Source organism: Lepidochelys olivacea (genome assembly GCF_965140295.1).
Source record: "Lepidochelys olivacea isolate rLepOli2 genome assembly, chromosome: 14".
NCBI classification, from domain to species: Eukaryota; Metazoa; Chordata; order Testudines; family Cheloniidae; genus Lepidochelys; species Lepidochelys olivacea.
Genome location: NC_140424.1, coordinates 3,831,143 through 3,847,803, shown reverse-complemented (window position 1 = coordinate 3,847,803; position 16,661 = coordinate 3,831,143). Strand labels below are relative to the sequence as shown.

The 16,661-nt window shown below is 58.9% G+C and overlaps 1 protein-coding gene across 4 annotated transcripts in view; it reads right to left on the bottom strand.

Moving 5' to 3' along the window:
• The window catches only part of SDK2 (sidekick cell adhesion molecule 2), a 171,543-nt gene that overhangs the window by 83,121 nt on the left and 71,761 nt on the right, over positions 1-16,661 (bottom strand). For all 4 annotated transcript variants that reach the window (XM_084647193.1, XM_084647195.1, XM_084647194.1 and 1 more), the window contains exon 2: positions 2,322-2,481. In XM_084647193.1, the coding sequence (XP_084503319.1) occupies positions 2,322-2,481 (160 nt within the window). The remainder of the gene's footprint in view (positions 1-2,321; positions 2,482-16,661) is intronic.

Here is a 16,661-nt window from a genome sequence, read left to right as displayed (position 1 = left end):
TTGCCAATCGCGGCGAAAGCTATCAATAATGGTCAAAGCACGGGACAACGTGAAGATGGCGAGCACCGGCTAAGTACACAGCTCTGCAATATTAGCATGCGGCGCTTTTCATCTTCAAAGCGCTCTGCCCAGCGTTAATGGATTAACAGAGCGGGGTGCACGCCGCACACAGATCTCACCGACCCAAATCAGTACCCAGCCCCCTGCCCCCGTTTGCTGTAGCCACCCGGGCAGGGGCTGTCTTTGGGTTACACGTGTGTCCGGTGCCTGGGGAAGCCACCAGGCGGATGCCCTGGCCCACGTGCTCTCCTGCCAGAGGCCCCAGTCCCTTTTCTCCCAGGCCTCAGCTCTGGACCTTCCAAATCAAACAGTGTGACATAAATTCAACAGGTCAATCCGATCCTCTCCCCTGACCAGGGGTCTTCTGTTGGAGCCAGCTCCTCGCCAGAATTACCCCACACTGGCTGCCTGCCTGCCTGTCAAAGGCCTCACTGCTTCCTTCTCCTTCCTAGCCTGCTCCCTGCAGGATCACTCTTTGCAGGCCACCTGCCTGAGCTGGCTAGAAACCCGGTCCCAGCTGCTCATGCAGGATCTACCGACTTGCCGCAGTTCTGCTGGGCTCCTGCTGGCTTTTATGAGGACCAGGTGATCTTCAAGTTATCACCGGGTCCTTGGCCTCCCAGTCTCAGTGGGCGGCAGCTGATCAGTCCCAGGTGGGGTCAGCCTGGGACAGCCTAGCACAGTGAGGGCCCCATCCCTACCCGTGGCTTCCAGGTGCTACTGCACTATAATATTTCAACATCCAGTGGGTTTCCCCATGCCCCCCCGGGTCCCGCACTCGCTCCCTGGGAACGTCTCGGCCAGGGGGTGGTGCTGGTCCGGGGCAGAGGGAGTCCACAGCCAAACTGCTCCTGGGAAACGGGTTTTAAACCCTCCTGGGAAAGCAGGGACCTCAGCAGGCCCGGCAGGCTCCGGTTCCTGCCCCTTCCCCCTTGACAAACATGCAGGCCTCTCCAGACCGTGCCCTGGGTGTGCTGCATGCCAGCAGGGTCGCCTTGGCCTCTGCCCACTGCGCAGTCCGCATGCCGCTCTGCCTGAGCACTCCCTCCCGACACCGGCCTGCTCAAATCCGCTTCCCCAGACGCGGCAAGGCAGCCCTTGGCATGCTCAGCAGCGTGCGCCGACCCAGGGGCACCACACGCACGGCTCCTTCCCTCCCACCCAGATGGACCAGAACCAGGGGCCAGGCCTGAGGAACCTTGGGGGGAGGGAGCCACGTCATTTGCCTAAAATGTGGCCGATACCAGCTGCTCTCATCTCCTGCAGAGGGGCAGCCAGCTGAGACTACAAGTCCCAGCATGCAACATTCCCCCTTAATCCCCTGTGCTGGGCCAAGATGGAGCACTGAATGCTGGGACCTGTAGTCTCCCCAGGCCGCACTCCACGGTCAAGGGGACGGCAGCCACAGATCGCATTGGCATGGCATTGGCATGGGCTGCACCGTGGCCACCTCGTCCCTGTCAATCCTGAGTCCCTGCTCAGCCACCTCCCAAAAGCCCCTGCCACAGTGTTCACGGGGCAGCCTGCAGGGCAACAGGTGGGCAGACTGCCCCCAACGGGCACAAGCCAGAGACTAGACCGTAGCGTCTGGGAGAAGGGGGTGAATCTGGGAATTAACTGTCAATTCCCACAGGCCTCTTGGACACCCATGGCCAGCACAGGGCAGTTGCCCACGCCCCAGGAAAACCACCGCCGGCACCTGCCACCCTCGCTGCCCAGCGGGGCCCTTAGCAAGGGACAGGAGCTCGGAGAACAAAGGGGGACACGTCTCCTGCTACTCTTCACTTTTTCCTCAGCCCTGGCCCTTTAGCCGCTCTCCAGTGCCTTGGCTGTGGGGGCTGGTGCATCCCGGCACATCCTGGGGGCCCTGCCTGCTCCTCGATCGCTGATCAACCTACGGGGGCGGACGGCTGGTGACATTGTTAGCGATTTCCTGCCCTCGGGTGGATTGGGCCCAGGGATGTGGGGAGAGGGCAACGTCACTTCATCTTGGCTCCGAGCTTGTCCCTGCATCCCACCTCCCCAGCAAGCCACCCCCTCTGTGGGCCCAGACCACGGGGGAACTCTTCCGCTTCACAGGACACTTATGTGCCCTCACCTGGGGTCCCCCAGCGCCAGGCCAGCTCCCCTCGCTCCACCCCACAACAGCCTGAGCAGAAGAAACAGTCAAGACGCGGAAGCCTCCCCAGCGCCGTTGCTGAGGAAAGGTCCCGGCAGTTCCCCACCGGGGCAGGGCAGGGCGGGCCTAGGGGCTCGCTCACCTGTATTCCAGAGAGAACTTGGTCAGCTCCTTGTTGTTGTGAAGCCACTTGAACTCCAGGGGCCAGCTGCCCTCGGCCATGCAGGTCAGGACCAAGCGGTTCCCTTCCAGGTGGACCTGGCTCCGGACCGGCTCCGTTTTGAAATATGGCGAAACGTCATCTAGAAAGAGAGGCAAAGGGGGCAAAATGAAACCCACTGGATCCCCAGAGCACCCCACGGGGCCCCCGTCCCCTCTCACGGTGCATACACCTCCCCATGGTACCCACGGCATTGCAGGCGCCGGACACCAGGCCGAACAGCAACTGGTAGGAGTCACCCCCTCCCAAGGCCAGCCTCAGCCCCGTCAGGTGAGCACACGCCAGCCCAGCTGCCTCCCTGAGCCACTGGCAGGTGCCTCCGTTGACTCCAGCAGAGCTGCCCTGCGGGGAGGTGGGGGCTGCACTGCTGGGCATTGGGCCCTGGGCTGGCTTGAGACTGAGGCCTCCTCTTTGCTCGTTCGGCCTGGACGGTCAGAGCCCCATGGTCCTGGGCAGGAGGACGCAAGGATTACCTGGGGGGACTGAAGCCCTGGGAGGTGAAGAGCCTTGCCCGGGGCACACCGGCACTCAGTGGCAGAGAGGAAGTTGATCTCTTGACTCTCAGCCCAGTGCTGTACCCCAAGGCCACTTTCCCTCTCCCAGGGCTGCCAGGCACAGGGACAGCACTTCTCCAGCGACCCCTTGCGCCATCCCGGGGCCCCATGACACACCTTGGCCAGTCTCAGTCCTGCTTTACAGCTGGGGAAACCAAGGGCAGGTGGCCCGGTTCAGGGACAGAGCTGGGACGAGAACCCAGGAGTCCTGTTCAAACCGTCAGAGCCATCTCCCTCCCTCAATGGGGGTAAATCCCTGGGACCTGGACTCTCAATCCCATGCCCTAACCTGCCTCCCAACCCCCTGCTCTAACCTCCCTTGTCACCATGCTAACCAGCCCAGCCCACTGTTGCCAGAACAGGGGGCAGCTCGTTATGCCGGAGCTGGGAGGGGGGTAGGACTGGGAGAGGTGGGGGTTGGGTTTCCACAGAGAAAACCCCCTCAACGGAGCTGCTGGGGGTCTACTCCAATGTCCCCGCACTGGCTGACAGTGCCACGGTCTGGCCGGGCTGGTGGCTGAGAGACGGAGCCAATTCTCTCCTCTGCATACGCAGGATGGAGCTGTCAGGACTCCTACCAAAAAAAGCCAGTGCAGCCCCCGAGACCCGCCCGGGCTGGGCCTCACTGAGGCAATTTCAGCCCCAGCCTTGCTCTCTGGAAGTCCCCCCCTTGCCAACCTGACCCCTCCTGTGCAGCAGGGTAGAGGCCCTGGCACACGTCTGGGTGGGGGAGGAGGTTTGGAAAGGGGCCGGGGTGGGCAGGGGCGAAAGGCACGGGGGATGGAGAAGGAGCAAGTGAGAGGGGGGGAGTAAGGGGACTTTGAAGGGCTTGTTCTTTCCAGCCACCTTGTGCTTAAAAGAGCCCTGCCAAGGCTGAGATGAGACCTGGGGACGTCTTTGCCCCGGGGAAGATTTCTTCTGCGCTGACAGTGGAGGCTTCCATGCTGCGGCCAGGGAGATAATGAGGCTTTGGTGCCAGGGAGTCTCAGAGCCCTTTGCAAACCTCCTCCCCACCCCGCCAGGCCGGGCAGGAGCTGTACCCCTGTTTCCCAGCACAGGGGAACCCCGAGGACATCACCCACAGTCACACAAGGGGGGTATGGAACCCAGACATCCCAGGTCCCCAGACACATGCTCAGGCTGTGAAACCAAGCGTTCTCTATCCTAGGCAATGTCGGGGGCACACGCCAATAGACCGTGTCCTGTGAACATCTCCCTGGCCACTAGCCATCGCCCTGACACCACTACCCCTTGCATTCGGCACCCCGCCTTCCACTGATCATCAACCAGACACCACTACCTCTCACATTCGTCACCCTGCTTTCCACTGGCCATCAACCAGACATCACTACCCCTCGCATTCGGCACCCCGCCTTCCACTGACCATCAACCAGACACCACTACCCCTCGCATTTGGCACCCCGCCTTCCACTGGCCATCAACCAGACACCACTACCCCTCGCATTCGGCACCTCACCTTCCAGTGGCCATCAACCAGACACCACTACCCCTCGCATTTGGCACCCCGCCTTCCACTGGCCATCAACCAGACATCACTACCCCTCGCATTTGGCACCCCGCCTTCCACTGGCCATCAACCAGACATCACTACCCCTCTCATTCGGCACCCCGCCTTCCACTGACCATCAACCAGACACCACTACCCCTCGCATTCGGCACCCCGCCTTCCACTGGCCATCAACCAGACACCACTACTCCTCACATTCGGCACCTCGCCTTCCACTGGCCATCAACCAGACATCACTACCCCTCTCATTCGGCACCCCGCCTTCCACTGACCATCAACCAGACACCACTACCCCTCGCATTCGGCACCCCGCCTTCCACTGGCCATCAACCAGACACCACTACTCCTCACATTCGGCACCTCGCCTTCCACTGGCCATCAACCAGACACCACTACACCTCGCATTCGGCACCCCGCCTTCCACTGACCATCAACCAGACACCACTACCCCTCGCATTCGGCACCCCGCCTTCCACTGGCCATCAACCAGACACCACTACTCCTCACATTCGGCACCTCGCCTTCCACTGGCCATCAACCAGACACCACTACACCTCGCATTCGGCACCCCGCCTTCCACTGGCTGTCAACCAGACATCACTACCCCTCGCATTCGGCACCTCGCCTTCCACTGGCCATCAACCAGACACCACTACCCCTCGCATTCGGCACCCCGCCTTCCACTGGCCATCAACCAGACACCACTACCCCTCGCATTCGGCACCTCACCTTCCAGTGGCCATCAACCAGACACCACTACACCTCGCATTCGGCACCCCGCCTTCCACTGGCCATCAACCAGACACCACTACCCCTCGCATTCAGCACCTCGCCTTCCACTGACCATCAACCAGACACCACTACCCCTCGCATTCGGCACCCCGCCTTCTACTGGCCATCAACCAGACACCACTACCCCTTGCATTCGGCACCCCGCCTTCCACTGGCCATCAACCAGACACCACTACCCCTCGCATTCGGCACCCCGCCTTCCACTGGCCATCAACCAGACACCACTACCCCTTGCATTTGGCGCTTCGCCACCCTCTGGCTGTCCGCCGGATACCCCCCGCCTCGCATTCAGCACCTCCTCTCCCACTGGCCTTCGCCCATGTGATGCCGGCAGACCAAGCCCCAGCTCATGCCAAGGTCCTCATGTTTCAACTGGACACCGACAGATCTGGCCCTGGAATCCGCCGGGCCCGCTGGCAGGTTAATATTGATCAAACCAGTATTAGAATGCGAAGGAAGCGTTCAGACGCTGTCAAATGCTTGTAAGCGTCTGCCTGAATTAACCTCACTGGCAGCGTCTGTGCTCCGTACTGCAGTGTAATGTTTGAGAAGGCGTAGCGTGAGCCTCTGTGACCGGCTGAATGACTCTGCAGGGGAGGGACATTCATTAGGGAGAGGCGTTGCTCTTCGAGGGAAATTGTTCCACCCCTCCCGAAAGAGGAGCCCCATCAATGCCAGACGGGCTCTGGGTCCATCTGAGAAGTGGAAACTCCCCACGTCTGGATTGGGGAGTAGCCAATGAAAGGACCAAAGACTCTTATCGTTGCTCTCCTCCCTGGGAAGATGAGTCTTGCCAGTGGACTCCTCGCAGCACATCGAAGGCGGGGTAAAAAACCCAGACCAAAGGAACTGAGGATCTTTGTGGTGCTTGGATTCAGGGGGGGCGAGGGAGGGGAGGTGTTTCTAGGCATGGCTGAGGTAGCCGTAAAGGACAAATCAAGCTTGCTTCTCTGGCAGGGTTCTGGTGTCTCCTGGAACGCAGGACACCATGAGGGCCTTTAGAGCAGTGGGTCTCAACCAGGATTATGCATAGCCCTGGGGGTACGCAGCGGCCTTCCTGGGCATGCAACAACTCATCTAGCTATTTGCCTCGTTTGACAACAGGCTACATAAAATGCACTAGCGCCGTCAGTACCAACTAAAATTTCATCCAACGACTTGTTTATACTGCTCTATAGACTGTATGCGGAAATGGAAGGGCAGTAGTTATATTCCCCTGGATTTATTTTATAATTCTATGGTAAAAAGGAGAAAGGAAGCGATTTGTCAGTAACCGTGTGGCTGTGACACTTTTGTGTTTTTATGTCTGATTTTCTAAGCAAGTAGTTTCGAAGTGAGGTGAAACCTGGGGGTACACGAGACTAATCAGACTCCAGAAAGGGGGACGGGAGTCTGGAAAGGTTGAGAGCCGCTGCTCCAGAGGGCTCCCACTCAATTCCTATCCCACCCTATCACTCTCCAGCAGGTCACCCTGTGTAAGCGGCTTTACTGACACAAGCCAATTCGTGCTCCCATTGGCCCGGCCTGAGCCGACACAGCTAGAGGAGAGTGAGCTGGGCACCCTTCCTCCTTTGCAGCAGCGAAACCACCGGCTGTGGTGATCCAGCACCATTAAGGACTTCCTGCTTTCAACACACAAACTGCGCCAATTAGATCTGGGAATAGTGGAAAGAACCTTGGGACACCTAGGAAATCACAGCAGTCATCCCACTGCTGGTGGAAAATCCTGGCATGAGTGGGGACGGAATTTGGATCTTGCCACCTGAACTAACGGAGAATCCCCATTAGTGATTAACAGTACAGGTTCTATGAAACACAACTGAGCAGTTCTGATCCATTCACTAGATTGCAGCGGTGTCACAGACACAGCTGGATCCATTACAAGATGAACCCCCGCCACACTCCCGCAGTCACTCTTTAAACTAGAGGTGGCTGGCATGGGCCTACATTAATCTGGTTACCCCGAGAAGCCACCCCCAGTAATCACACAGCTCAGAAACCTCCCTCCACCTCTCCCCTCCAAGCCATTTTTGCAGCCATATCGACAGGAGCTTAGTCCATCTAGGGCTTATTTAAGCTGCTTTGTTTCCTTTATTCCCCGCTCCCTTTGCAGCAGCTCAGATGGTGCTGGACTTTTAACACTGGGGGCTGGGGAGTTGCAGGCTGAGCGAGAGAAGAAGAAACAGTCGCTCCTCTCTGGTTTTATTTGCTAAGGAACCTCTAAATTGAAATACACAGCTCCATTTTCGGTTAAACAAATGGAAGCCCTTATACTTCAAAGGCACAATCATATTCCCCAGCAGCCTTCAAGTGTGCTTTGAATTGCAGTTTTATTTTATTTATTTACGGGGGGGGGGGAGAAAATAAACACGGCGCACAAAATCCACTGCCCTTAGTTCTTGTCATCAGCAGTTTGTTTGATGACAATAGCAGCCCTGGCCCCCCAGGATTGAATGCCCCTTCCCCGCTGGGGGCCTGCTTCACAGCAAACAACAGGGCGGGGGAAGAAGGGGGTGCGCATGGAACTAAAAGGCTCTCAGCTTCTTTCATGCGGGGCAGTTCGCTTGCAGGTGGGCATTTGGACTTCCTGGCTTCTCTCGTCCACGGACCAAACTCAGGACTGTCAGTGTAAAGGCGGCAGAATGTCTCCGGTGAGCCAAAGGCGTCGGGCTCTTACCCCAGGGCAGGCAAGCGCCATGGTTCCCCCTATGCCCAGAGGACAGCGGTCACAAGCCCCGCTCCCAGGACAGCAGGGATTCTATGGCCACCCCAGCACAGACAGGGGAAGCTAATCTGAATACATGCTAGCTGGCCATGGACTGGGTTGAATGCACCCAGATAACAGGAGATTTATTCCCTAGTCTAGATTTGCCTTCTCTGGCCTTCAAGATTGCCCTGCAGCATGCAGCTGCCTACCAGGTGCATTGTGATGACTGGAAAGTGCTTTGAAACCCAGGGACAAAGGGCACCGCCCGGAGTCCCTGGCCCAGATCACTCTGAAGACAGCAAAGCCCCAGCCGCACCAAGGAACAGGCCAATAATGAACGGGATTGGTGTGTTTCAGGGCGCCCTGCATGGCAGCGAGGGGTCTGAGCTCTCTCTCGTGCTCCATCCTCTTGGGGGTTTCAAATTCACCCCTAAACATATCCTCTGCCGCCGGACTGTCTGCCCCCAGAATGTCCAGTGCTGGCTAATCTTCCTTCGCTTTTATTTTCAATCTAATCTTTCTTGAAAAAGAAAAGCAAAAGGAGAAAGAAAGAGAAAACGCCTTCATCTTTTCCACCCCCCCCCCCCGGCATAAGTCAAGCTCTTTAGCTTAAGCAAAACTGCTAAGTGTTGAGAACTGAGAGGAAAACAATAAATTGATGCCAATCTACAATACAGATGCCCTCTGTCTGTCATCCGGCAGCATTCCTAACAGTGGAGGGGGATCAAAGGCATGCCCCCTTGGCAGAGAGCGCACGGGATATGGGGCATGAAAGGCACTTGCGCCCATTCGGCTGGCTGAAATGCGCCAGCTGGAGCTGGCTGCTCTGACAGGCTGGCTCCCAAACAAAAGGGAAGGAAATAAACATGACAGACACCGTCCCTCACCCCCCACTTTCATTTCTGGAGGTGCTATCTAGGAACCGAGTAGCCATGTCTGGTTTGTGACCTGCTATGGCCATGGCTAGCAGACAGCCAGCCTGCAAAGAAACTGCTATGGAAAGTTGGCTCTGCAAACAGGGATGTGACTGACCACAGAACAGGCCGTACAGAATAAGGAGTAGCAGCAATACCTGGCCCCAACCCAGCCACTTGCACCGGTGTGTCTCAATGCATTTGTCCCACAAGCCCCCTGCACGTGGAAATCCCATGGCATTCAGTGGGGAAACTAGGCACTGAGGAGTTTGCAGCTGGATCACACCCAAAGGAAAGCAAGCAGCATTAGCCCCATTTCACAGATGGGAAAACCGAGGCATAGAGCAGGGACGTGACTTGCCTAAGGTCACCCACTGAATCAATGGCATTGCTGGGACTAGAACCCAGGTCCCCTCCATAAGCTAACCTACAAAGTCCCACCACGCTGCAGCCTCACAAGCCCATGTGACAGCTCACCGGGGAGGCTGCGTCCTGGAGAAGTCAGGAGAGCTGGGAAAACCGGTCCTCCATGATAACTTGGCGAGCTGCTTCACTGATGTCCTGGGTCTCGTCTCCTGGATGAGACGAGCCAGGGAAGGAACTGACAGCTGCTGGTGTACCCAGAGCTGGTCCCTGGATGAGTGGCCTTTCAGGCTGCTCTGCTCCCAGTCCCACCTCACCCTTCAGCCCCTCGAGGAAGTATTTGGGCCTGGAGCACGTCCTGCATTCACTCCTGGGAAAGGAGATGGTGCCAGAGAGCTGAGACCCTGACGCTCTCTGGCCCTGCCCAGAGCAAGTCTACGAGAGGCAACCCGGTGTGATCTCAGGGGCAGCGCCTGCCACCCCACGGCCCGACGCTATCCGTCAGGAGGGATTAGGGGCGCGCAGTGGCCAGGCCGACACGGAGCCTCACGCTCTCACCCAAGCAGCTGGGTCACTCCAGCTTGGGCGGTGCACGTGGTCCTGTTCATCCAACACGCACGCTGCCGAAGGGAAGACCCAGCTCTGCCCCACCTGCAGCTAAAAGATCGCCTCCTCCAGTTATCGCGGAGTCCCCGGGCGATGCTCTGAACTGCTCCCTACGAAGCCAGGCAGGACTCTGGGGAAGTCTCCTATCTGTGAGCAGACTGTCTGCAGGGCTAAAAGCTCACACGGCTTCCACCTTCCTGGTTCTGACCTCGGAGCATTCAGCATCCTCTGCCCTTCCGTGCGCTTCCCACAGGCGGGCTCCTGGGGAAGCCAGAGGGTCCTGCCCCCCAACTTCACAGTCAGACGTGACTCTCCACCAGCCAGTAAAACAGAAGGTTTATTAGATGACAGGAAGATGGTCTAAACCAGAGCTTGTAGGTGCAGAGAACAGGACCCCTCAGCTGGGTCCATTTTGGGGGGCAGTGAGCCAGACAACCCCATCTGCACTTCACTCCTCCTCCCCAGCCAGCCCCAAACTGAAACTCTCTCCAGCCCGTCCTCCTCTGGGCTTTGTCCCTTTCCCGGGCCAGGAGGTCACCAGATTCCTTTGTTCTCCAACCCTTTAGCTCTCACCTGGCAGGGGGGGAAGGGCCCAGGCCACCAGTGGCCAGGAGACAGAGTGTTGCCATTTATGTACACTGGCCCTTTGCTCTGCAACAATTACACCCCCTTATCCCACCACCTAGAGACTTAAGAAATGCATAGGGGAAACTGAGGCACTCCTACAGTATTCAGAGGAAATATTAAGAACAGTCCCACTTCGTGACAATAATCTATTGTCCAGTGCTTGTCAGACAGCAGGGCTCCTGTCCCATCCCCTGCGGACCCTGTTTCACTGCTGGGCTGATCTAACTGTCAGGGAGCCTTCCCTGATCACCTCCTCATCTCATCCCCCCCAGGGGCACCCCATTCACACCCTAGGTAGATTTAGCTCCTCCAATCTCCCCTATCAATGGCACCAACACCCCCTCCCAATCACTCCAGGGCTCGTCTTCCCTGCAGATTTAACTCCTGTTGTCCCCGCACTCCTGTCTCCAACGCCTCCTCCCACGGCTGATTCCAGTACAATGGGCAAGGCCCCGCTCAGCGTGCCAAACACAACCAGAATCTGGCCTTCTCCCAGCAGACCTGCCGGATGCTCTGCTAAAATCCAAATATACTGCACCATCTGCTTGCCCGTCCCTCACTAATCTGCTGCCGGGCCGGTGCTAACACAGCACCCTCCAGTAGCATCGATGAGCATTTCTGGTTAGAGCTGAGACCCCGGCTAGCTGTGCTAGCCAGGTAACTCCGCGCCTGGTTTCAACACAGATAGAAAGCCCCCCAAGTCTGCTCCTCCGGGGGACAGGGTCTGGCAGGAGAAAGCAGATTGAGCCAGCTCGGGTCCTAGCCACCCCCTAGAGGTGTCAGCCTAGCCGTTCCCCCCACACCTCCTCCCACGCAGCTTGTCTATAGCCCCGCACCTGTCCTGGCTGCCCCCTGGGAGGGCAGGAGGGGGGCTGGGTGCAGGGTGGCGGTTACACTGAATGACCCCCCCCCCCACACACACTCTCTCCCCACCGAAGCCGTTACCACAGGCGGGCGACCCGGCGGCCCCTCCACTCTCCAGACGAAGCAGTTAATCAAAGCCGATTCCAGGGCCATTCCCAGGGCAGCCCAGTAATTGTGAGGCTGGGAACGAGATCGGAGAGGAAGATTGGACCAAGGGGGGGCGGCGGAGGGTGCTGGGGGCAGTGGCTCTGAAATGAGCAAGGCCCAAATGGACTGGTTACAGATGAATGGCAAACAGGATCAGCAGCAGAAAACCCAAGAGGTGGGGGCAGGTGTGGGGGGGAGGGATACGGGTTGCGGGGAGGCGGGTCTGCATGGGGGGAGAATTACAGACACTGACACTGGCCGGCCCGGTGCTCAGCCTGCTCCATGCCTGGCGGCAGGGGGCAGGCTGGGCTTGGGGGCTCCCCCTGAGGGGCGAGAGGCCACCGCCTGGAAAGTGTGGACAACCCAGGCCAGGGAGCGCACGCGGCCTCTGGGGATGGGCAGAGTCCTGTGCCCCGCAGCCCAAGTCTCCCTTTCTGGCTGCCACAGGATCCAGTCCCACTCACGACAGGGCGGGGTGGGCCAGGCTTTCTTTGCTGACAGGCTGAGACCTCCCACCCCAGAAGGCATCAGCAGCCAGGATCCGGGCTCCAGAATTCCCAGCCCCCCAAGTCTAAGGCGCAGGCCACGAGCAGCAGACGGACTTCGAGCAACGCAAGAGCTCTGGGGCTGGTCCGAGACACTCGAGGGCTGAGGCCTGGCATCTTCAGGGCACCCAGGCAGCCCCTCCCTGTGCCAAGCCGAGATCCCATTCCAGCTGTGGGGGGCACGGAGCGATTGCCTCCCCAGTCGGTCCCGCAGCAGTCTGCACACCTCCGAATCTGATCGCAAACAGCAAGCTCTCTTCTTGCCGCTTTGAAGCCCCTCCGTCATCTGTTCTGTGTTAAAGGGTGAAACGCAGCGCAGAGGCGGAGAAGTGGCGTGTAATTCTGCTACTGATCATGCCATGGGTATGCGCTCGCGAAGGTCACGGCAGCCTTTTTACGGCAGCTAGTTCTGTGTTCCCCCGCCCTAGCCCCATCTGCTGAGAGCCCACCAGCAAGCAGCAGGGACTTCAGCAACACTGGGAACTCATCTCGGCTCTGGGCCGAGACTGGGAGGGGACAGTGGAATGCTGGGAGATACAGATCTGAAAAGCTTAATCTCTCTAATAGCACGGATCCGAATTCCTCACTCAACACTGAAATGCAGCCACCTCTTGGGTGGGACACAGCTGCTATTTAACCACCACACCGCCACACTGCACAGAGATTGCTCATGCAGCACTGAAATGCAGCCACCTCTGGGGTGGGGTGCAGCAGCCATTTAACCACCACACTGCAACACTGCACAGAGATTGCTCACTCAGTGCTGAAATGCAGCCAGCTTTGGACAGAGCCCGCACAGCTCTTCCAAGTTCTAGGCGAGTTCCTCAAGGTTTGTCTGCCTTTCTGGCACCCCAAATGTCCCATGATGTCTTTCATAGGAGTGCGGGAGTTTCCCCAGCCCGGCTTTCCGGTCTTCATGGTGTTGTGCTGTGCATTGGCGGTTGCCACCCTCCACCCCAGAGGTGGCTGCAATTGAGTGGTGTGGGCACAGTGTGACCTGAAACCCTTATTATCCTCCCTCAGACACTCTCCTCGTTTGCATGCTGAGGCTTTCCTTGCTCCTTCCCCCCTGGAGTCCTCCAGCCCCCCTCCGTGATGACGAGGATGGTTGCTGTGGAAATGACGAGGAGGCAGCTGGTGGGAATGGAGGGGGGCTTGGATTTCAGGTGGGACTGGGAGAGGAAGCAGCAGGCGCCGAGGGAACCTGAGCCAGAGGGAGCCGGAGGCCTGCAGCAAGCCCTAAACGACTGAGGAGGAGGAGGCAGGCTGCTCGCAAGATCAACCCGCTCCCAGCCGGCCATCTCCCCTCACAGGTCCCGCTCTGGCGCCTGCCGAAACCAAGCCAGACTCCCCTGGACTTCACGGGGAGCAGGTTCAGCACCAACAGCCTGACTTTGAAGGCTGCTGCCTCCTCGCCTCCCGCTGAATGCCAGGACAGCTCGGGAGGGGTGCAGGCAGCAGGGCCGTGTCGGTGTCCAGTGCCCCGCTCTGCTCAGACCGTCACCGGCTGGAGGTTCCTGACCAGGGAACAGGCCTGCCAGCTAAGGCTCTGGCTTAGGACTCCCGGGTTCAGCTCCTGACTCTGCCACTGCCTCTCTGTGTGCCCTTGGGCACATCACTTTGTCTCTGGGCCCCCCATAAGGCCACTGATCCCTCCTTTGAGGCAGTCACTCAACCATTGGGTGTCCATCCAGCACCTAGCACAATGGGGCTTCGATCTCAGCTGCAGCCTCGCGGTGCTGTTGCAATTCAAACAATGAATAATAATAAATGGAGGCCGATTTGGTGCCCCAGCGTTCCGACAAGCCCTCGTTTTCTGCCTCGCCACCGCGGCGTTTGGAACCTGGCGCCCTGGAGTGACGTCGTTACCATCCCAGCTGAGGCCGAGAAAGGAGCCTGCTGACGAACGTTGTCTAGCTCGTTAATGGGAAGCTGCAACAGCAAAGTCTTAATAAAACAAAAATAAACCAATCCCACTAGTGAGCAACGAGAGACAGCACAGGCTGGGTGTGAGCAAGAGGAGCACTCTGAGACGCAGCTCTGTAATTCAGGTATCATCAATTTAGTTACTGAACTGGAATAAAAGCGAGATCTGAGGCTGGGAGATTTCTGGGCCTCCAATTTACATGCAGCAAAGTTCTTTCCCTGGAAATTTTCCATGTAGATTCTTTTTTGATGCCCCTAGACATGAGCGCGAGCTCCTGGAGTTTGATGGCAGAGCGTGTGGATTTTTGCACTCAGGTGGCTCAATTTGAAAAGGAGGAGACGGAGGGGGAGGAATACAAAATTACTCCGAGATGCTCATGGGGGAGAGAGAAGAAAACCTGGCTTGGTAACGGGGAGATGATGGGAGGGAACACGCGGGGGTGAGCGAAGGAGGATCTCTGGTGGTTCGGGCACTAGCCTGGGTCTAGGAAGAGCTGGGTTCAATTCCCTGCTCTGACATCTCCCTGCGTCACCTTGAGCACGTCGCATTATAGCTCTGTGCCTCACTTTCCCATGGGTGCAATGGGGATAACAGCAGAGTGTGCGACAGGCACAAGGGTCCGGGAGCCACCCTGGAGCCTGCAGAGGGCCCAGCACAGCGGGAAGCACCATGGTACAAATCACGAGTCACATAGTGCAGGCAGGTTTCAGAGTAACAGCCGTGTTAGTCTGTATTCGCAAAAAGAAAAGGAGTACTTGTGGCACCTTAGAGACTAACCAATTTATTTGAGCATGAGCTTTCGTGAGCTACAGCTCACTTCATCGGATGCATACTGTGGAAAGTGTAGAAGATCTTTTATCCACACAAAGCATGAAAAAATACCTCCCCCCACCCCACTCTCCTGCTGGCAATAGCTTATCTAAAGTGATCACTCTCCTTACAATGTGTATGATAATCAAGTTGGGCCATTTCCAGCACAAATCCAGGTTTTCTCACCCTCCTCCCCCACACACCCCCAGCCAGTGCCAGTGACTGCCTGGGGGTGAAGGCTGCTGAGGAGTGGAGGGACGGGGAGCCAGGCAGAGAGTTTCACCTCTCGGTCGCTGGTTCGAGTCCCGCCCAGACGGGTTGGGATGGGGAGGTTATCGCGGGCCGGCGGGAAGGCTCAGAGTGGCCAGGAGAACGGGAGGAAGGCCTGACGCGGTGGTGATGGGCTCAGTAGAAGTGGTTGATATGTGCATCGCTAGACAGGTGTGTATGGAGACACACCGATCTCCCCCCGCAGTACTCAGCACTGCATTTACCGGCCCTTTTCACCTCCAGCTCCCCAGCCAGCCGGTCGCTAGGCCCCCCGCGGAGCAGCCCCCGGCCCCGGGCAGCGTTAATGGTAACTGACGGTGCCATGATGCAGCAGGTACGCAGGCACGGGATGATTGGCACTTTGACAGGCGGGGACGTGAGTGGCTCAGGCGTGATTGACGGGCCGAGTGTATCAACAGGCCATTTCCAATTCACTCCTCGACACCGGCTCCTTCCCCAGGAGCAGCCTTGCTTTGTCCCCCCGCTGCCTCTCCCCATCCCCAACCCTCCCACTGACACCTGACGCTCTCGCCTGCAGATCTGAGGCAGGGAGGACGCTGGGTAAGAGGGGGAGGGCGCTGGTCAGAGCTGGGGGGTCTTTGGGGGCCCGCTGCAGGGTGATGCTCTCCCCCTCCTGGGAGGGCAGCGTCTGCACCACCTACTCCCCTGGCCCTCAGCCGCCCGCCCCGCACTGGACCCCCGTGGGGCTGCAGCCCCTGGCGGGTGAACCCCGTTGGTGGGAGGCGGCTGTGGAGCTAAGGATCCCACGCAGGACTGGGCGAGGGTGAGGGCAAGACGAGGACTGTCCCACCTGGCAGGTGGCTCAAAGGAGAGTCCTCCCCGCCCCGCCCAAACGGCTGCAGCTCCCGCGGCTGGGCGCCCGAGGGGGAGCGCCCTGGTTCTGCAATCGCGTTGAGGCAGCGGCCATAATGTGCCGGCCAGACGTGCATTCGCGCAGCCCGGGCAGCGTCCTGGGCACCCCGCGCTCCCCAGGCACAGCCGCAGCGCACCCCCGGGCCACGCCGGACGCACAAGCCCTGGGGGCACAGCCGCGCCCAAGGAGGGGTGTGCCCAGGAGCTGGGCGCCCTGGGGCTCCTGCTGACGTCCAGGGGGGCTGAGGCAGCTCAGGGCCTTGGCGAATCTGGGCTGCCAACGCGCGCGCAGACGTGTGGGCATAAGTGCACGCAGACGCACCCCAGCAGGTGGAGGCCTCGGGCAGATCTCCATCAGCAAAAGCCAGGCAGACGTCGCCCACACTGGGCCCACGCTGGAGACACCCATCGGCGTCTTCCCCGAGGGCGGACAGAGCCAGCGGGTTGGGATGGGGAGGTTATCGCGGGCTGGCGGGGAGGCCACGCGCTAAGCCCAGCTGGGTAAGCGGTGCTGGCAGGGCTCTGCCCCTTTCTCTCCGGCCCGGCAGAGGCAGCCCCGCCACTGATGGGTCATTATCGCTTCGCCCCCATCTGCTGGGACTGTTTACACGCCACTGGCTAATTAGAGACTAATTAGCTGGTGCAGGAATTCAACCCCTTTCCAAACCCAGGCGGTGGCGAGGAGGGAGAATTGGCCCTCGGAACATCTGCACATCAGCTCCCCGCTGGGGCGGG